The sequence below is a fragment of the Bacidia gigantensis genome (genome assembly GCF_019456465.1).
Source record: "Bacidia gigantensis strain McMullin 20006 chromosome Unknown contig_295, whole genome shotgun sequence".
Classification (NCBI taxonomy): Eukaryota; Fungi; Ascomycota; class Lecanoromycetes; order Lecanorales; family Ramalinaceae; genus Bacidia; species Bacidia gigantensis.
Genome location: NW_025408608.1, coordinates 369,854 through 390,172, shown reverse-complemented (window position 1 = coordinate 390,172; position 20,319 = coordinate 369,854). Strand labels below are relative to the sequence as shown.

Sequence of the window (20,319 nt, the reverse complement as noted above, 5' to 3'; positions counted from 1 at the left end):
AGTCAAGCTTTTGGTGCGAATTCGTCGCTTAAATGTCTAGGTCATAGGATTGGCAAAGATCTCTGACCTTCTGGATTACCATTCTATAGTACTTACGACTCACAATGTCGACCAAGAATATAATGAAGAGGTACAATAGTGAAGGTGACTTGAGATGAAAACAGAAACATGACGCGTGAATTGGAGTCATAGATAGAACACCGATGGAAGATCAACGCAAGTATTGCGCCTGATGATGAGCATAGATGGTGGAAATTGTAGACATTCTTCTATTTGTACCTACCAACCAATGGAACCTAAGATACTGAACCCCAATCACCCAACCATACTCCTCTTCCGTCCTCTTAATCTGACATCCTCTAACCTCTTCAAGACCACTTTTGCTCCCTTATAGCTCTCACCATAAGCCTTCAGAACATCCTGAAATCTCTCCTCAATTTCGGGATGCGTGCTTCCAAATGCCCTCTCAAGCACATACAGATCCACGGCCTTGTCTTCGTCCTGTAGACTCTGCGCGGCAAGGCCGAAGTCTATCAGTACAATCTCGCCTTGCATTGTCCCCTCATCTTCGTGGGTGCCGGTGTTATTCATTGCTTCATCATTTAACATTGGCGAAGTAGGGGCTGTAGGTCGCAACATCATATTACTCGTCGTCAAATCCCCATGCACGACACCAACCTCATGTAATCTCCCAACCGACCTTCCAATATTCTGCATCAAACTCTCCACCTCATTCCCCCCTCTTCCTCACTCACTCCGCGCTTTTTTCTCCTCACCCTCCGAAGTTGTAGGGCCTCCCTAACAGTCTTCCCCTCAATGTACTCAAGCACCATCCACCCCCCAGCACCCGTACCCTCCTCACCTCCTCCGCCATCAGCATCCAGCCCTAAAACGCCTGGCACACTAACTCCTTCGCGTCGACATTTGACAAGTGTCCTTGCCTCGCTGAGGATGCGGTGACGCGTCAGGCGGCGATCGAGCGTGGGGTGACGGTATGCCTTTGAGGGGCGATATTTGAGGATGCTGTGGAGGGTAGGCTGGAGGAAGTTCGTACGGTAGATAAGAGCTTCGGCGCCCTGGGTTAGGAGGGTTGGTTGGGGGCGGGTACGTGCGAAAGGGGCGGGGAGGGGGTGGAGTTGGTGGTTAGCGTCGGAGGAAATGTTGGTGGTCGACATCGCGGAGATGAGATGTCGATAGTGAGGGATCGAATGGCTATCAGATGTTTACAAGAGTTGAAACGATCTCTACGTGCGCATTCTTTAACATTCTATCGCACGTATACGGCGTTTGCATCATGCTTTCCGAAGGCTTAGAAATGTAATTTCTGGAAGCGGTCTTTGATAGTGTACACACTATACATCGGCGCCAGATTCATTCCCGAAGTTCTCACGACTGGCGAAGTTCAGCCGAAGCTTGGGTTGAGACCTCTGCAAGTGACGTCAAGAGGTCTCGAAATACCATCCACCATCTACGACTTGCGCAGGGTCCGTCTTCAGGTAATATCCATATTCACCAGCCACCACATGAAAACATCGCGAAACAGTTGAGCCACAGCAGAGTCTGGGCGCCTGAGAATGGTTGCAACGCCGTCTACTCTAATTGGGGCCAGTTGTAAGGACGCCTGACGGCACTGCAAGAGCTGAGGCTCAAGATCTCTGGGTAGGGCTAGGCGGGACAGACTATGACGATTCCCCTAGTGGAGCACCATTGCCTAAACGGACACTGAAGCATCGTTGTTAGTGCGGCCCTTCACACATTGGCGGTGAGAACTCAAATGAAACGTCTGTGGAATCGAGAGGGTTGGATATCTCGACAAGACGCTAGGCGGAGTTCAGCCACAGCATCCCTGGGTACAGATCGAATAATGCAGACACGGTTGTATAGTCAGCTGGCACCAGCATGCGTCGTTCCAATCATATAACGGGACCAAAGCTAAATTGCAACGTTGGTGATGCCCTCTCTCTGCAGTAATGCGGCACGACTGTGTGATGAGGCTGGTGTCGTCGCTATTGGCTACACGATATCGCGCTAACCTCACTTGTGGCTGTGCGAAGTCAAATATCCGACCCGCAGCTCTTTGTCTGACCTCCCCTCTGCAACGATATAAGACCTCAAGAAAGACGGATTTTAAGGCCTCCCATTCTCTTACCTTGGTGAACCGCAGCAAACCCTTTCTTTGGGAAACCTTATGCTCGTTAGCTTCTAGCACCGTCTAAACATGCAGGCTCTGTGGCTTTACAAATGGCATGGCTTAAGTCATGCTCGTTCAGGTCATTCTAAGCACCGGGATGTCCTCGAGTCGGTATAGTCGTGTTGCCTTATTTCTTTCATATAGATTATGACTGCTGTTGTATAAAAAGACTTCATCGCGCCTTGCCCATCTCCTCCTGTCTTAGTCATTTGTCGATCGCATCTATTTCATGTCCTCTCCTCATGGCAAGCCAGCAATGGCTAGTTGTTCTCTCTATTCTACCATAAGACTTGCTCGTGTCGTACAACGTGTGAAGGACCGCTTGAAGTCCATACGACATAAGGCACCCGAAAGGACCTTGACTGCTAAGGTCCGCGCCGAAACGTTCAGGCCAGAGATGGATCAGGAAATTGATAGGCAAGTTGTCGATCGTTGATCTCCATCATATAAGCTGACGTGGGGCCTCAGGTACATCAAGCCTATATCCCTGAAGGATAGGGGCTCTTCAGGCGACCACCACCCGAGCCCGCCACGGACAGAGACTGTCGGGTATGGCGACATCAAATCTTTTGATTTCCAAATCACTGATCAAAATTGTTCCATCAGCTTGTTTCACGTTCTCGATAGTCATGTTTTGCTCAAGCATGTCTCGTCATTTTCTCTTGCTTCAGATGATTCGCTTTTCCTACAACATCATCATTTCCACCGCTCTTTTACCAAAGATGTACCAAAATTACGTCAGATTGTTGATGTATGCAATACTTTGTTGAACTTCACGCGCTGTTTCTCCCTCAGTTCACAAGATACTCATGACCGGCGTACCGGCTTTAGTGACAATTGTGGTACTTCTTCAACATGCGACTTTTCATGCGAAAAAACTATGGCGAACCTGGAGTACCTTCTCATGTGGTTTCGAGACTGTGCCTTGAACTTAATCCTTCGTCATTACCTTGACTTGATTGAATATACTCTTGAACGTTATCAGCAATTTTGGCTTCACAAAAAGGGGGCTCTTGGCAATTGGTTCAACGAGTGGCCAAATGGACAGCGTCCATTAAGTACGACATGGCCTTGGAACGTCAAGCCCTCTCTATTAGTCCTATGGGGTGTATGTTGGATGTTTTTCGACCACGAAGGCAGAAACTTTGGACCCCCTGAGAACTTCGGACAGGACTTTTGGACGCGTCAGGCAACAACACAGTCGCAGCCGAGCACGCAGCCTTTACAGCAAACTTTTACAGGTGTGCACCTCCCCAACGCATTGTGTTTGCTCTACTAACTCGTTGCAGAAAGCTCTCTGGCGCCGGCTGTTCCGGCTACTTATCAAAATTACGCATGGGGCAATCCCTACCAGGCAGGCGCACAAGTGAGGCGCGCTAACGAAGGTGACTCACACCCCCCAAAACGCGATTCACACGAAGTCATCTGATCGCGAGACGAGAATGAGGATATGTGACTAACTTTGACCTGCAGGCATCCCCGCGAACACACCATCTGCGGCTCCAACTAGCGCATCACCGTATTCATATATATCTGTCTCTTCGGATGAATCCTCAGACCTCTTCCCCAGCCCAGCACCAGAAGGTTGGCCTTACCTTTCAGGCATCAGCCCTGCAACCGTTCCAGCATTCCAACCAACAAACTTTTGGTCGTCGCCTGGTACTTTCGCCGCTCCGAATTTGACAGCTATCCAAAACATCGAGCAACCAATCTCACTTCAGCCGTATGCTTTGCCTCAGGCCAGAACCACTCAGGCAGGCAGAGGAGGGACTCCCAACCGCCTTGGGTTTGGAGGCCTGGGAAGTCAAAGACGCAACATGCAGGACTATCCGAGTCCTCAGCTGAGCGACGTTTCAGGCCAAGCAGACCCTTCATATGCAGCTTTCCAGCCCCAGATCATGGCCACCCCCGACACTGGTTTGATGAAATCCCCAAGTCTGTCTAGAAGTCCCACCTCTCCCAGTTCTGCCAGTATAGGAAGAGAAATTCTCAGAAATCAAGCCGGCGAGTATTTCTGCAACCATCCAAGCTGTGCTCTCAAACCGCCTCGTTTTTCGAGGAAGTGCGAGTGGTCGTAAGATATCCGCTCCTTTTTTCACCCGCATCAATACTGACTTACAGAAATAGTAAACACATGGATAAACATACCCGTCCCTACGTCTGCGAAGAGCCCGGCTGCGAGAACCTCCGCGGCTTCACCTATTCCGGCGGCCTGCACCGTCACCAGCGCGAAGTCCATCGCCAGCACGGCGGTCCCCGCGCCGCATGCTTCTGCCCGCACAAAGACTGTAAACGTAGCACTGGCGTTGGTTTCTCTCGGAAAGAGAATTTGGCCGAGCATTTACGACGGGTGCATCGAGATGGTGGGGATGAGGGGGACAGAGAGTCGACGCCGGCTTTGGAGAGAGTGGACTCGCAGCCTCTAGACTCGCAAAGGGGGTTGGGTGGGAGTAATGGGAGGAAGAAGAGACGACGGGTTGATGAGGGATATGGGGAGGATGAGGAGGATAGTCAGAGTTCGCAGCAGTTGAGGCAGGAGATTAAGAAGTTGAAGAGGGAGTTGGCGGAGAAAGATGAGAGGTTGAAGAGGCTGGAGGAGCAGATGGCATTGCTGGCGTCGAGCCAGAGATTGGGACGTGTATGAATATGAAGATGCATATGAGCGAGATTGTATGATTGGGAAATTGTGAGCATTGGCAAGGCATGGGATGGGCTTTCTTCCCTCAACCTGAGATATTCGGGCATTATCTGCGGTGATGGTTGTGATAGAGGTTTTTTTTTCAGTTGCCTTTCGGCCTTCTCTTTTATGATAGAGACATTTCTGTCGAATTATAACAGTCGAACTTTCTGCTCTTCCGCTGGGCTTGATGTGAAGCCGAAATAATATGCCCAGCATGATGTTCGCGAAACGTGTGCCGTTGATTTCAAAGACTCTTCCCTTCTTTCAGCTGTGTTCCTTTTTGATGATCGTGCTGGCATGCCGTTAAAGTACTTACATATCTGTCTAAGCAGGTTGCGGTCGGTAGCGGTTGCTGTGAAGGAAAATTAGAATCAATAGCTTCATCATCACGGTGTGATGATGGCAGTAGTGGATTTCTAAGCTCAACGAGTTTTAGTGTCAACATAAACAAAATTTTCGCGTTTTCTTTTTCTTCCTTCCTTCTATACACTTCTTACAATTGTCAACCAATTGGTCAACAAAGTGCCTTTGAATTGTCTAGGCACGAGTTCCAGGCTACCTTAGCCCTTCGACCCTTTTCGAAATAATCGAAAGGAGTCCAATCATTCTTGGGTCTCATCGCTCAGAGATTGATGAAAAACCGCACGACTCAAGTTTAGGCTGAGACGTTTATTCAAGACTCTTTCTCCTTTTTCTATCTCGCCTTTGGTTTGATATTGGAGATCACGGCTTCGGCCAACAATTTCTTGGAGGTATCCCAGCCTAACAGCTGAGTACTTTCGCTACTGTTTAAGTAGCCGAGTGAGAGCTCATTAGCACCGGCAGCATAGTCTGCGTGCTTTTTTACACAATGCCACACCACATGGCAAATCCGAATGATGATGCTATCCTTGCTGATAAGGACGCGTCACATTTTGAATGAGGGTTCTGATGGATCCCGCCTTGAGTGCCACAGTTTAGGCTCGGCGCTTTATTCACAAACAAGAGCAAGTTCAAGCTCAGATTCGAGTCATGAATCTTCGAATCTCGATCATGGCCAGCGTCCACAGCGCACGGTCGAGAGAATAGAAGAGGGTGCCGGTCTCGAAAGCAATATCCAGCACACGGGTGAGTCGGATCCAAGCTCCGCCCAACGTGTATTAGATACTGTTGACGAAACGGCCAGTCTCGATTGCGAGGATGATTGGCTGGCTGAGTATGAGTCGATGGTCGCTCAGACTGCTGAACAGACTATGGACGAAGTCGATGAGACGGCTGAAGGCCCAGGAGAGCTTTCCACACCTGAGACGGACTCAGCGGAAGCAGACACCTCCTCAGATCCAGACACGGAGGCTGAAAATTTCATAGATCAAGGTATCGTTAATCCCCGAAAACTAAAAGTCTGCGCTATGAGGATTAGTGACGCAACAGATCAGTGGACAGGTTTAGCCGGCAGCCCATACGGAAACCCTCTCGATTACACTATGAAGTGTCGCCCTTTTGTTGGTCCAGCCGGCAGCGGGAGCATTCGCTTCGCTTTTAGGGTCAACAAGAACAAGAGGAACAAGAGAGTCACTACCGCAGCGGGCAGTTTCGAAGTCTTCGCGGCCCAATTCCATATCGGTGCTCTTTCCAAAGAGGGGCAACACATCTACGACTTCGATGGTGTCCCTTTTGATGAGATCCCTGAAGACGACCCTCGCTGGCACTCGAAGATCGCTGACCCTGACACAGAGAAAGGCGAAGCCAACCGAGAGTACGTGATGGCCTTCGAATTCAAAAGCGATGGCTGTGAAATGACAATGGGGGACAAGAGATGCTGGTCGCACCTTCCGAATGAGGTGCAAGATCTCCTCAACACACTGTTTAGACCGGCGGTCCATGGCTCTTTAGCCGTGAGATTCTATATGGAAGCACGGCCTAACCCACACGAGGCAGAAGACCGTTGGATCAAGTTCATGCGTCGCAACGTCAAGGCTCAGACCAAGAGGTCGCAAAATGAAACGGCTAAAGATTGGTGGGAAGATGGTGCATAAGTCGACAAACACAACAGTCGAGGGGAAGCATTAAATAAGCTCTCTCACTATCGCAGATTGCTCGGATCCCTACACCATATATGTACCTTGTGTGTACCGATCTCACTATCCTGCGACACACCAGCGAGTATTCAATCTTGCCTTTCTTTTCAAAGCTGAAGTGCTCAACGCCCGGGAAGCCCAAAAGTAGGTGCGTACTGAAGACATCTTGGGTCTCTTGATTGGCTTATCTTTCAACGCTCACGAAGTTGAGGGTAGATCGACGCTATGAAGGCAAGATCTGAATAGGATCAACCAGCAATGTATTCCGTACTTGTGTCTGGCACAAACCTCTGCCTCAGCCTACCGGACATTCTTCAGGCAGTCTCAATGCCCTCATGGATTGAAGGCGTCCAATAAAGACTCTGCACAAGCAACTTTATAAATCTTTCCCTAGCGTGTAGAGGGTATATCAAGCCCTTGGTCTGGAAAGGGTGTGGCATGCTTCACGACCCGAGGGAGGATGGGGTGTGCAGGCAGTGTCGTCGATTCAGCGATGGCAATGATTGAGATCCAGGCGCAAGCAGTGGGAACTCCACTATCCCCTGCCCGTGCAGTTGAGGTCTAATTGTACATCCGAAATTACCACCTGGCATGTTTTCATGCCATCACTTTTTGAGTGGGTGGATACCAAGCTCAGTGCGTCAGAGAAAGTAGTTGGACCAGAGGAGGGCCCATTGCTATACGATCTTCCACAGGTAGGAACTGTGTCATCTTCCGGATAGTTGACTTTGCATAGAATGTCCTACATATTGATTTCGCAAGGAAAGGATTACAAGAGTCCTTCTGAACGGCTGCCGATATATCCAGCTAAGACTGTACCCCAGATCGCCTGTGGCAAAAGGCATGACATGCGTACGTTTCATACTGAGCACGCATTCATAAGGATGTCTGCCGCTAGTCTAAGCCCGGTTAGGTCGAAAATCCGAGCTGATCAGGGCGAAATGTTCCCCAACAAAACCTGCAAAGTATCATTCAAGCCTGACTCCGCGCTGAGAGATCTATTTACCACTTTTCGGTGATTAGGAGTAGCGTGCTGGGTGCTTTAGAGACCTTAAACAAAGTCATGGGTACTAGAAGACTAATCAAGCTCCCAAGTCAGGACCAAGGTTATATTGAGCAATAACATTGCCTAAGCTTTGAGGCTGATTCTAGGAAGTAGCTGCACAATGTTGACCTTTGACAGCTACCATTGGTCAAGGGCGATCTGATACTGAAGTTCACGAAGCTATACAGATAATTTCATTTGAAGGACTGCTTACCAATACTTCGTGTATCGAGAAAAAAAAGGGGAACAACAAATGTCGAAAATTGCTTAGCCTCTCAATGACCTAATCCTTGAGTATCTCGGCAAGAGAGGCAATACAAGGACGGAAGCACAGCTGGCTCATTTACGGTGCGAGAAGTAGTCAGTGAGCATTAAAACACGCAGGGACTCAACTCATTCTATCAGCCTAGACACAAAGAGGGACCAATCTAGCATATTCTGCTTAATTTGGCAAGCTACTTTCTATCTTTGAGTAATGATGCCCGGCTCCACCATATATCGGTGTTCAGCTTTGGGAACAAGTTGATCTTTCGGACAAGCTGCCAAAAATTCAGCCAGATCTTCGACTTCCGTGAATGCAGAGGCCTCGTCCATATTTGATAGCTGAGAATTGTATGGCCTTTTACGGATGAAGATGAGACCACGGGACTCATGACGGCGCCCATGTGAGAAATCGCCGTATGCTAGGACTTGGAGTTTTGGTAGACCAGTCTCCCCAAATGCGAATTGCACCAAATTCCAGAGGCAGTACTCTTCCAGCGAGGCACCTTGCTCCACTACATCGTAAATGCAAGTGTCTTCGCCTTGCTGTCTCATCCGATCACAATATTCGAAGGCTTTCAGGAGGGAATCCCGAGTACCATGTTCTGGGTTACAAGCTGATCGTCTCAAGTGAAGGACCTTCCAACTGGGTACTGGTGGGCCCAAATCTATCAGTTTGCCAAGCTAAGGCAGAGTAAGATTGACTGATGTCCCTTGTCGTGACAAATCGCACTCACCAGAGGAAGTGTGGAGGAAATGCTGAGGCCAAAGCACTCGATCTCGCACCGGAAAAGTCTTTGCAGTGCCTCGTCGACGTCAAAAATTTCTAGGTCGTCATCGACGACTGGGCCACCAAATAGAGAACCTGCGGGGTCAGGTTTCGTCTCCCAGCGATGCAAAATCAATCTTTTCATTGTAGACTTATGAAGCTGCAACATCTGCCATACCGACTCAGGAAACGATTGCCTTCTCAGATAGCACCTACGCAGTCCTCGGGAAGCACATATGACGTCCCCGAGAAGGTCAAGGCTCTCGATGTCCCATTCAAGATTCTCCAGTTGAAGCATTTTCCCTTGATCAATCGCAGGCGTAATGAGCCGATCCTCCTCACTGCATTCACGTAGCGACAACGATTTGAGTCGAGTAACATCGATGCATGCTAACAGGAAGTCATATCCCGAGTGAAAATGATACTTGCGCAGGCTAAGACTGTGCAGCGCAAACAGCGGACGGCGCATTGCTTCAATCCCGTACACTGATGTTCTTCTTGCTCGAGACTCTTTAGGACGCCCGTGCCGAATATCCCACAGCTTCCAATGGTAAATATCGACCCATGCCATTTCGATTAGAAGCTCTTGGAGATGTTCATGGTTGGCCTCAAGCGTGCGTCGAATGGAAAAGACCTCTTTTGCAAGCCGGATACCTTGCCAGGATAATTTCGTCAAGCTTTTGAGAAGCGAAATATCTGTATATCGGGCTTTGTTGGCATGAGTCACGAAACTACAGTCTGCGGCGGTGATCAAGGAGATTTCTCTGATCTTTGCTTGTCGGGTTATCAGAGGACTATCATTGGCGAAAATTTCCTTTGGCACACAAATTCCAAGGTCAAATTTGAATGTGAGGAGCTGATCCTGGGGTATCTTTTCGAGCAGAGGAATGAGATCTAAGCCTAACCAGGATGCCCTGAAAGGATTTGTTTGAGGATCGTTGACAGTAGGTAGAGTCTTCATGTGATATTCCTTGGAATATTCCCCGAAGGACGGGCGGACGCATCGTTTGCTAAGCTGTTTGACGAAGGGAGCGACGACTTCAAGGTGCCGTACATGGTGGCAGAGCGACGCTGGTGCTTCCGAGTGAGGCAATTTATTATTTCCGCGCTCTTCACTAACCGTGATCGTTGTCTTTCTCCACATGTGGGGCTCCAACCAGCATCGGAGATCTCGCGATACGCTATATAAAGCGAGTCGATCAGCTCTTGCAGGAACAAACGAGAAGAGCTCTATCCATATATCGGCGTCTAGCTGAGTAGGCTGAGATCGACTTGCTGCAGGGCGTCCATCAGCGGCTGTTGTCGCCGAGTGAACACCGGTCGGTGAGCTTGCCTCGCCGGGCGTTGACATGCCGTTTTCGAGAAAAATCGGATGACCAAATTTCTGTGAATATGATCAGAGGTTTGTGCTTCATCCAAGTGACAAATGAAGTAGCGGCCAGAGATGTTGTGAAGTTTCGCAAGCAGCAAGTAAATTTGCGTATACTTCGATCTACGCCACGCTGAAATGCTAGAGCTGTGTCGTTACTTGACCTCATCTCGGTAAATATTACTGCTCCACTTGAATGCCTCCGGTTTCGCAACGCTGGGTGGCGAAAGGAATTCTGCCGCTTGGCATAACACAGTTGCGCTCACCGTAAGTTCCCCATCACTTCATGCCGTACCCCTCACTCATCTACTCTTACCGCGTCTTACAGTGATATATTCGTAAGCAAAGTCATGTCGCGGCCGGTCTATTCCTTGGGGAAACTACTAGAGCTCGGGGACACTGCTAAAGGCTCTCAGGTCAAAGGATGCTGGAAGCCGCCAGCAGCCTTGGCTTGCTTTCTGGCAGTAGTTCACCCCGACGACATTGATGCACCGCAAAAATATTGTGATATTGCCTATTCTTCTTGGGAATCAGCAAAGAGCACGGATAGACGTGCTCCAGCGCCCTTTGAAGCCGCTCGGATTTTTGGACCAATATCGTGTATGATCAGCATATCTGGAAAGACGGCTTTCGGTAGTCTGTTTGAGGCCAATTCGATATCCCCAATGCTCACCATCAACCCTGGAGTGGGAACTTCTCCCCACGTAGCCTTGGACATCAAAGCTAGAGCTGGAACGAAAGATCTGTATAGCAACATCTGGAGAGTCAACGACACTTTGAACAATACTTGGGCTTTGACGTACCTAACAATCTATGGGGGTACGGCAGCTATGCGAGACGAGAAAGTGACACCGTTCGAGGTGCGAGCTCAATTACCGAACGAAACTTATTTTGAAGACCTGGTGTGTATGGAATTCACTTCTTGGGCTCAGGTGATAGACCGTGGAACTGCGCACAATTCTTCTGTCCTCAAACAGGGCCAATCTGAATCCACCCGAGAAGCTTTGGATGTCCTCTTTGAACCAAGACGGCCTTACAGAATCAAAGTCTGGTTTCTTTCTCCGACCGATTTCGAATCGCTAAGAAGCAAGGTGATCATCTTTCTTGAAAAGTCCTTAGCTGGAATGGTACTACCCCTCCTTTGTTTCCAGGATTCGAAATTCGAGTATTTCCTAGACTATCTCAATCGGATTCAAAGGCCAGCTGATAGAAGATTTGGGGGGTTGCACCGAAAGCATGACGAGTGGAACGACCCAGCGGAGCGAAGGGTGCGAAGGCTGTATATGTCAGCGGCGAGCGGGGATCAGAGACAGCAGGACCATAACCTCAAACCCTAGTCCTCATTTCTATATCACAGAAGCAGGTCAGTGATACTGTAAGACTGTCAGAAGAGAGCTAGCTGACGAGTGTACGAAGATGTAAAGTGGAAGCTCTGAGAAAGGATCAGGCTTTGAGACAATGAAAAGGATCACAAAAGCTCAGATGTGAAACGGGCAGAACGTCCCCAGAGGGCTTCAACAGCTTTAAACGACGTGCATCAGGAGCAGAGATCCGAGAGAAGATACATAATTTCTTAAACATGGCAAGGATCAACTCTGACCCCAATCCTGTCGAGACATCTGGTGAGTACCACCTCTCTTGCGGCACCTATTCATGCTGATATCGTAGAAGGAACCAAAATTGACGTAACAGAACCTTGAGCAAGGCTTAAGTGACACATGGTCATGACGGGTTGCACAAAGAATCATTGATACATCACAAGTTCTTTGGGGAACTGAGAATATTTGAAGGATAATGTCAAATACGTTAGTAAGATGACTGTGGACGAGGGAAATGGGACAAACAAGATTCTTCAGATTTAGAACGAGACAAGGCTCTGTGGTGACGATTGTGGGAGGCCTGAAGGCATTGCTTCAAGATTTGTATAGACATGAATGCTCACACAAAGATCTACTCAGGCTGTGACTTTCTGTTATTTGCTGAATTTTTATATTGTAAATTCCTTGCTATCCTGGTCTCGCAAGGCGCATCGCGTATCATTCCCGAAGCAAATTAAAATATCATTCTATCAAGTGTGATATGCAAGACGAGCTTTCACCCCTTGCGCCAAAATAACTCAAAGAATCGAGAAACTCGGGGGTGCGTTTGGCTCTCTTTGCTTACACGGCATCATTTAAGCACTTTGTAAGAGAGGGCCATCGACACGTTCGAGGAGTGGGCGTTGATGAAATTGTCTAAATACTTCTTGCGTATTCTGTTGATCATCTCCAAAGCCTCCAGCACAAGCATTTGTCCTTGAAACCATGAAGCGTCTCTTGATCTCCTCTGAACGATCTCTGAGGCTAGCCCAGTTTCTTATTATCTTAATAAAAGTCAACCGTTATGCAGATAGCTGACAGAGAGATCATACCAAGAGCTCCCTCCGACTCTTTTGCTAACAGCTCAGATTATTGAGATCTACTGACGAAGCCGTGTCCGAATCCTCAACACCATATGCCCAGATCTAGAGATAGGCCCGCAACTGGTGCTTGGTCTCTACGGAAGTCTCCCAAAGGTTTCTTGTTCCCAATTTTGACTACAAACGGCAGGTCATCCAGTACCATCGCTGGCTTAGAAGAGGAAGCTACAGTTGCACACCATCATGTTAGTTTTCGCCTAGGCCTAGGTGACTACCTCGAAGCCTTTCGTGCGGTATAGGGTCGTAACTCACCGACTTCGCCGACCTCATGCTGCAGCTGTGCAGAGGATGGAGACAGTTCATGTTTCGAAGCATCGTCAACATACACGGAGCTGTTCTATGGCTGACGCCAGAGTCTCTCCATCACCATCGTTTTTCTCTAGAGAATCACGTGGTTCCTTGTGGTCTTGAAGATTGTCAGTCAAATTCCCAGATGAGGACACACTTAAGCTGGGAGGCTGCGAGCTGGAAATCGTGACTTCTACCGAGCTTGGTGAGGACTTTACAAAAGACTATTTCAGTGGAAAAATTTGCCAGACGAAGATATATGGAGCAAATTCAGGATCTTGACACGAGATATGGCGCGCGTGAGAACGATGTGCACAATAACCGGAATCGCTATATTATGCGACGAAGTAGAGGTATAGCTTGCCAAAATAAAATAGGAAAACGAAATTGATGGGAGAAAACTTGGGATGGCTAGGACGAACGGGCCGCTAAGTGATGATATGTTCATGTCAACGAGGGATAGTAGAAATCAATTACTTGCTAATCAGACGAACGCCAGTCAAAAGTGCTCTGATCACGTCTTTGCTTGCTGGTGCGATTGTTCTCCCCCAGCGATTATGTATACAAAAGCATTTCTATACAAGATCCTGATAATTTAACAGGCGTCTCATTTTGCCAAAAGGAGGATCATCCGAGCCTATTCCACTTTTATAGAGCTCGTGACCACCCTCATCTACAAGCAGTTGCTCTACACTCAACCTTCAAACCTCTCATCTCTCACTGTTACTGACTGGCTCTTGCTGGAGAAATGACTGCACTTGCCGCAGTTAGCCTGGTCCAAATCTTCTCTCTACGACACTCCCTTGACTGGGCAGTGTCAAGGTTAGTCCATGTCGTGGGTAGCGATTCCTTGTCACGTTGATAATCTTGCATAAGTAGCTTGATCTCATTCTTTCGTGAAGAGCTCGCGGTCTCCTGAGCCTGCAAATTGTCAATCATGGGGAGTATTTCAGACGTCCAGCTCTAGACAAGTCTCTCTCGGCCTCCCTCTCTTGAACGTTCGACTACCCAAGTTCGGCTTTGTCTTTGAGGCGCCTCATCCCATTCGCATGATCAGTCTTTACGCTTTCATTAGCCTGCCGGTGATTATTGGCTTCGGATAGTAGCCTCGTACGTTCGGCTTGAGACATCTCATGTTCAGCCTTCATGACTTGGGCCATCGCCTTCTCAAGCTCGGCTTCATCTTTAAGACGATGAATCTCAACTATGCGCTCAACCTTCATAGCCTTCACTGCATGTCTAAAACGCTTGGCTTTGCCGTACATCTTGGTCTACTTACCTATCGACGTGTCAAAGTTGGCCTAGATATGATGAACGTTCAACTTTCCCCGTTCGGCTTTGTCTTGAGATTACCTTATATCGATAGTCTGCTCGTCCTGCTTGTCTTCAAAGCACTTCTGAAACTGAGCATGCTTTTGGCGCCACACCAAAACTTTGCGTTTTAAGTCCCATTGTAGTCTGCTCTGACGTGCCGTTCATGGCTTGAAGACAGCTTTTAGCCGAGGTCAAGTGGTCTTTCTCCGTCAACAGCTGTTGGATACTGGCGTTCTGTTCGCCGTAGAGCTGTTGAGCGTGCCTCAGTCGGGAGGTCAAGGAGATTTTTCCGGCGGCAATATTGTGATGAAGCTAGAGTTGCTCCTGCAACGTAGCCATTTGGGCTTGGGGAGTATCCCTTCCCTTCCTCGATTAGTCATTGAAAGTCTGCGTGTTGCGTTTCTGCATCGCTACTTAGACATTCCTCCTCCTCTGTAGGTCAAATTACCCGCTCTCCCTGCCCAACAGTCCTTGTATTCAGGCTGTATCGTCCCCGAGCCCAAGTCTGCCGCTAGCTTTCTTGTCAAAGTCCTTCGGGGACGGTTCAAATGCATTGTTTCGGGCCTCAATACGACTTCTCCATTCCTCAAGCTGACTTTGCTGGCTTTCATTCATGTCAAGCAATTTCTGGATGTTTGCCTTTTCTTCTGTGGAGTCATTGTTGACTTGGGCTTCCCACTCTTTGAGCTTAATTTCGGTGGCTGCTTGTCTGTTGGACCGAGCGTCGAGAACAGCTTTATCATTCGCGAGCTGAGCTTCTCGGACTTTGAGCTCTGCATCATCATGATCTAGTTGATTTTGTCTTGCGTCGAGGTCTGACGTTCGTCTGGCGAGGCGATCTTCGCGGGCAGCAAGTCCCAAGATTTCGTATACCAAATTCACCTCACGGGTGTCTAGGTCGGCTTGCTCACATTTAAATTTGTCTTCTCCAGTCTCCGAGGCCGACTATTCTTGTTCTACTTGACGCTCGGGCGCGTTCAGCAGCACCCCTCCCTCCTGAAGCTGCTTCTCACGCGCCTCCAGGTCAGGATATTTTCCGATCGGTCGATCTTCGAGTGACTTGAGTTGCGACTCCTTTGCATCGAAGGACTTTACTTTGTCTTCCCATTGAGCGAGGACACTCTGAGTCTCCTGTAAGGAGCTCTTCGTGTCGTCAAGTTGAGCCTCAAGGCTTGTCCTTTGGCCATCAATCACAGACAATTCTTTCTGTCTCTGTATGAGACTGTTCTCCCAATCGGCTTTGAGCTGATCGGCCTCCCTGCAGAGATCTAATAGCCTCTTATGCGAGGATCGAAGCTGATTGTTATACTTGGTAAACAAGTCAACAATATCACGCAATACGTCATGATCAGCCTTTGCGAGGAAATAAAAGAAGGCTTGAGCTTGTTCTGCCAGCTCCTTGCTGATTTGATCAAGCGAACCTTGCCATGGAGGGACTGTTTGTCCACTTGCATGGCTGTCATTGCCTGAGACAGGATTAAGCGAAGCAGAGCTTGTGGCTACTGTTGACTGCAATTCCTGAATCGCGTCGACAACCGACCTTTTCACTGTTGTGGATGAGTCGTGATGGGACATTGTTCAATTATTGTTCACACAAGCGCGATAGCTTTTAGTGACAAAAACTTTGGCAGTCGCTGACTGCAAAGCCTGGGCTGAGCCCAGTAACCTTCAGACGAAGCTGAGGTGTAATCTACCGACGGTAGATGTGTGATTTAAATCAATACCCCCGAGCTGAAGCTGCGAGAGACAGGCACTTCCTTCGGAAGCCGTAGGTAGCTGTAGCTGCTACAATGAACAATGCACATGGAGTAATGGCATTGGCATGGAACTAAAGTAAGGTAGATGAAGAAGAAGTTGAAATGGTGCGGCGAGTTTAACTTGGGTCGTCTACATTAGCTCTTCTCAGGGTTAGGGCAAAGTCATTAGGGCAGACCCTCAAAAGAGACACAAGCTCAATAGCAGGCCCTTTGAGACGACAGATTGTATTGACTTCTTTCCTCATGAAACCATCAATTGACGGATAGTAAAGCAGGGATGCACCGTTCCGGGTCTATCATGGACGGGCGAGGGTCAACGACTCGAAGGAGAGGTCTAAGTCAGACATTGTGACCAAATGAGATAACAAGGTGCAAACAACGCGAATGAGCGAACAACAGTACGAGGGTTCCCCACAAGCAATATAGGGTGGATATGAGGCAGTCTATCGACAGGTCGAACACGTATGCTGAATTTCTCAAGGCTCCTACATCAATTTCGCCTTGATGCAAGCATTCTTCGAATTGCTATTCAGTCGTCATGGATTGGTGGTGACGCCAAGATTTTACCTCAACACGTCAACAGATAATGAACTCTCGGCTCAAGTATGATCATCATCTTCTTATCCATCCCACGCAAAACCTCTCGTTGCAGCATTTTTGTTGCCAGGCGGAATCTAGGAGATAGCTTGACAATATCTCCAAAATCTTGCACAGTGCAACAACTTGCTTGATTCATAAAAAACTCAAAATTGTCAATACTTGACACGCCTGTTAACTTCATTCGAAGTCAGGTACCACGGCTTCTTCAAAAGCCGTGAGGCAAATGGCTGTAGCACTGATTGCTTTTTGATAAACATGTCATCTCACGGTGATCCACGGTTTCAGGCTCTGGCCACAGCAGAGCTTGAAAAGCGCCTCGAACGGAGTGAAGAGGAAAGAAGGCAGCTCGACGACAAGATTACTGAGTTGATGATGGAGATCATCAGGCTGCGCAAAAATGCGCAACACGACCGAAGAGAGTCGGAGAATAAGATCGACGAATTGGAGGGAAAGCTGAAAGCTCTCTCGGAGTCCAATCCATCGGCGCCAACGGACTCGAAAGCTTTGGATGTGGATACCAGCAATGCTATCAAAGTTCAACACTACAAGAAGTTGAACGACCGCCAGTCAGATGACTTTTTTAGGGCCCGTCTGTCATCGATTTCCGAGGCCAAAAAAGCAGACGAGCTCTTCAAACAACTTGATTCTGACCAGCGCACGCTTACCGAAGCAGAGACCAAGGTTGACCAAGCGGTGACTAAGCATAAGGAAGCAGTGGCCAAGCGTAACGCGACAGTGAAGAAATGCCCCCAGGCACAGCAAGAGGCGCAGAAGTCTCGCCAACTAAACAGTAGCAGACGTATTCCGATCTTGAGAGTCTAGAAAGAGATGAAAGAGATAGCCGAGGGCGAAAAGTCAGAGTCATCTGCTACGAAACAAGGAGAAAACTCCAAAAAAGCCAAGGAGTTGGGAAGTAGCCCTCCGCACGAATCAGAGCTGACAGTTGCGTCAGAAGAGAAATCCAAGGTTGCGTACCAGGGTCAAAGAATGAAGCGTAAAGCCCGAGGAAACGGTAAGCATACAACTCGAGGACCAATCATTGACTGACTTGCATCAGACTAATTCACCACCCTCGAAGAAATTGTGCCACCGCTCACAGTCGACACAGCCACTCTCGCCCTTTGCGACGCATCGAACGAGTCATCTCGAAATACCAGATGCCGGGAACGAAGCACCTGTTACTTTTACTGATCAGGAGACTGTCCTTCCTGAATCTGACGGCCGAGGAAGACGGCTAGACCACGCAAAAGAGAGCATAGGAAAAAGCTGCAATGGACGGAGTGCGTTCTGATTTCAGGCATCTCGAAGTCTCAGACTTGCTAGTCACGGCAACGCGACGGATGACCGAAGGATAAGATGTCGATGGCAAGATCTTCTAGAATAAAGGCTTAATTGAGCGAAACATCAGGGCGATTAGGGAGGCCTTTTAGCAGTCCGTGGCGGAGATTAAGAGACAAAGATAAGAATAGGTGCAGAGGAGAGGAAAGGCTACTAAAGAAACGGAAGGTCTGCATCTGACCTCTCAGGAATGATAAGAGCTGTAGAGATGGCAGTTGCAGAAGTTATAAAGGGTCGCATTGACCCGGGGAGGAAGCGCAGCTAGCCAATTTGGGCGAAACGAGAGCATAAATTCGTTCATAATTGCATAAACCGCTCACTTCCCCTGCCAAAATTACTTTTCCTACATCACTGCAAAGACATACATTATCGTTACTCATAACATCATTCTATCCAATCAGTTCCTTACATAGCACATTACCCTATCCCTCAAGCCTCCCCCGGCCACACCTCCTCCGCCAACTTCCGAACTAATTCCAACTTCTTGACCATGTCGTCCCTACCCAAGGCATTCCCCTCCGCCGCGCTTGCAAACCCACACTGCGGACTCACTCCCATTCTACCCAACGCTTCCTCCCTACTCTCCATATTGCCCTCAGCTACAATTTCCGCGGCCTCCAGCACCCGGCCCTTCAGCATGTCCAGATCCTCTAATTGTGGAAACTTCGACGTTACAACCCCGAGCACTACATTCTTATTCTTCGGCAGATGCCTCAGAGGCTCAAAGCCGCCAGCTCTCGGGGTGTCGTATTCGAGGTAGTAGGTATCCACGTCTAAGCTGTCGAAGATGCGTTTCGCGACCCGTTCGTAGCCGCCTTCGGAGAAATGCTTGCTGTTGGCGAAGTTGCCTCGGCAGAGGTGGACGCCTACATGCATGTCTCCGGGCCGTTTGGAGATGCAAGCATTGTAGAGGTCGATGTATGAGGTGAGCATTTCGTCGCTGGTGGAAGTGTTGGCGGGGTCGGCGGCCCAGCCGGTAAGCATTTTCTCGTCACAGAAGTCTACGGGTGTTAGCAAGGTAACTCAGGGGGAAATGACTTACAGGCTAAGTTTGGGTCGTCAATCTGGGCATTGCGGAGGCCATGGTCGTACAGGATCTGGAGCTCGGCTTGGTAGGCGGCGGCGATGTCCGCGAAGAATTCCGAATCGTTCTTGTAGACACCTGGGGGGTAAGACTTGCCTTCTCTGTATCGGAAATGGTACAACTCCGGTGCAGGCAGGGTGAGCTTGCAGCCTCTGGCCTTGTCTGATGGTACGATGTTCTTCAGATAGTTCCATTGATCTGTGTATGTGCTGCCTGTGTGCTTGATCTTGCCCGTGCAGAAAACGCTCTCTGGTGGCCTCTGTCCAACGTCTGTGAATGCAGCGATGTTTGGCATGTACGTGCGGTAAACGTCGACCTCTGGGTCAGGTATCGATGTGAAGCCTTCCAGACCCGTGTAGAAGGTTCCCCAGAACACTAGACCATCAGCTGAGTCGCTATGAGAGTGAGGCACTTACTGCTTCTTCTGTACTCGCCATCTGTGATGCTGTGAAATCCCAGCTCGATCTGCAGCTCGACAACCTCTTTCACCGATGCATTTTCAATCTGCAGCAGTTCCTGCTGACTGATCTTGCCCTCCTTGCTATCTGCTCTTGCCTTGAGTAGCTTCTCAGGTCTCAGCAAAGAGCCCACCTGCTCAGCTCGGAAGGGAGGATTGCGTCTCAAAGCCGCCATGTTGTGACTACCAGGGAGACCCCGCTCCCCGTATAAAAGTCAGACGGTACCGTCTGACCGCCAGATTATCGTCAGACGGCGCCATGACGAGGAGGCCGGATGCAGAAGTGTGAGCCGTCCCGATAATTGGGTGGGACAGGTAGTGAGTAGTGAAGGCTACTGCTCCTGAATGGAATTGCCGTGTTCTGGCTTCTGGTCGGCAATGCCTGCACGTCATTGCCGACGCGCTAGCTTCCCTCCCTGAAAGTCAATTCTGCAGGCTTCCAGGCAATTCAATGACCTCACGCCTACCGAAGGCATCGTTCGAGAACCGTTCCAACAACAGGAGGGTCTGATCCCTTCAAAAGCTTGACAGCACTGTGTGTTGAGGGTGCCGCTGCCTGAAGCAGATGGCATTGGGCACAGCAGCATGAGGAACCAATCTCCTGGAACGGGGACATGGTACACAATTCGCTATATACAGAAACATCCCCCC

General features: G+C 49.0%; 9 protein-coding genes across 9 annotated transcripts; 4 read left to right on the top strand and 5 right to left on the bottom strand.

Moving 5' to 3' along the window:
* Positions 1 to 315: 315 nt before the first annotated feature.
* On the bottom strand, positions 316 to 1,175 carry KY384_008177 (uncharacterized protein; the record flags this gene model as incomplete). Its single annotated transcript, XM_044816666.1, has 2 exons — positions 316 to 729; positions 777 to 1,175. 2 exons carry the CDS (start codon positions 1,173 to 1,175, stop codon positions 316 to 318), a joined length of 813 nt encoding a protein of 270 aa, XP_044666031.1.
* Positions 1,176 to 3,071: 1,896 nt separating this feature from the next.
* Positions 3,072 to 4,835, top strand: KY384_008176 (uncharacterized protein; the record flags this gene model as incomplete). The annotated part of the gene is made up of 5 exons (XM_044816665.1): positions 3,072 to 3,432; positions 3,481 to 3,576; positions 3,665 to 4,138; positions 4,193 to 4,265; positions 4,319 to 4,835. The coding sequence occupies 5 exons, from the start codon at positions 3,072 to 3,074 to the stop codon at positions 4,833 to 4,835; spliced, it is 1,521 nt and encodes a 506-aa protein (XP_044666030.1).
* An 886-nt stretch (positions 4,836 to 5,721) lies between these two features.
* KY384_008175 (uncharacterized protein) lies at positions 5,722 to 6,886 on the top strand (the record flags this gene model as incomplete). The annotated part of the gene is made up of 2 exons (XM_044816664.1): positions 5,722 to 5,777; positions 5,827 to 6,886. 2 exons carry the CDS (start codon positions 5,722 to 5,724, stop codon positions 6,884 to 6,886), a joined length of 1,116 nt encoding a protein of 371 aa, XP_044666029.1.
* Positions 6,887 to 8,435: 1,549 nt separating this feature from the next.
* KY384_008174 (uncharacterized protein) lies at positions 8,436 to 10,354 on the bottom strand (the record flags this gene model as incomplete). Its single annotated transcript, XM_044816663.1, has 3 exons — positions 8,436 to 8,918; positions 8,972 to 9,099; positions 9,220 to 10,354. 3 exons carry the CDS (start codon positions 10,352 to 10,354, stop codon positions 8,436 to 8,438), a joined length of 1,746 nt encoding a protein of 581 aa, XP_044666028.1.
* A 368-nt stretch (positions 10,355 to 10,722) lies between these two features.
* Positions 10,723 to 11,709, top strand: KY384_008173 (uncharacterized protein; the record flags this gene model as incomplete). Its single annotated transcript, XM_044816662.1, has 1 exon — positions 10,723 to 11,709. One exon carries the CDS (start codon positions 10,723 to 10,725, stop codon positions 11,707 to 11,709), a length of 987 nt encoding a protein of 328 aa, XP_044666027.1.
* Positions 11,710 to 12,541: 832 nt separating this feature from the next.
* KY384_008172 (uncharacterized protein) lies at positions 12,542 to 14,383 on the bottom strand (the record flags this gene model as incomplete). The annotated part of the gene is made up of 3 exons (XM_044816661.1): positions 12,542 to 12,714; positions 13,083 to 13,162; positions 14,127 to 14,383. 3 exons carry the CDS (start codon positions 14,381 to 14,383, stop codon positions 12,542 to 12,544), a joined length of 510 nt encoding a protein of 169 aa, XP_044666026.1.
* A 526-nt stretch (positions 14,384 to 14,909) lies between these two features.
* On the bottom strand, positions 14,910 to 16,007 carry KY384_008171 (uncharacterized protein; the record flags this gene model as incomplete). Its single annotated transcript, XM_044816660.1, has 2 exons — positions 14,910 to 15,365; positions 15,420 to 16,007. 2 exons carry the CDS (start codon positions 16,005 to 16,007, stop codon positions 14,910 to 14,912), a joined length of 1,044 nt encoding a protein of 347 aa, XP_044666025.1.
* A 1,037-nt stretch (positions 16,008 to 17,044) lies between these two features.
* Positions 17,045 to 17,851, top strand: KY384_008170 (uncharacterized protein; the record flags this gene model as incomplete). Its single annotated transcript, XM_044816659.1, has 3 exons — positions 17,045 to 17,579; positions 17,631 to 17,801; positions 17,847 to 17,851. The coding sequence occupies 3 exons, from the start codon at positions 17,045 to 17,047 to the stop codon at positions 17,849 to 17,851; spliced, it is 711 nt and encodes a 236-aa protein (XP_044666024.1).
* Positions 17,852 to 18,556: 705 nt separating this feature from the next.
* KY384_008169 (uncharacterized protein) lies at positions 18,557 to 19,844 on the bottom strand (the record flags this gene model as incomplete). The annotated part of the gene is made up of 3 exons (XM_044816658.1): positions 18,557 to 19,128; positions 19,170 to 19,553; positions 19,628 to 19,844. The coding sequence occupies 3 exons, from the start codon at positions 19,842 to 19,844 to the stop codon at positions 18,557 to 18,559; spliced, it is 1,173 nt and encodes a 390-aa protein (XP_044666023.1).
* Between the last annotated feature and the right edge of the window lie 475 nt (positions 19,845 to 20,319).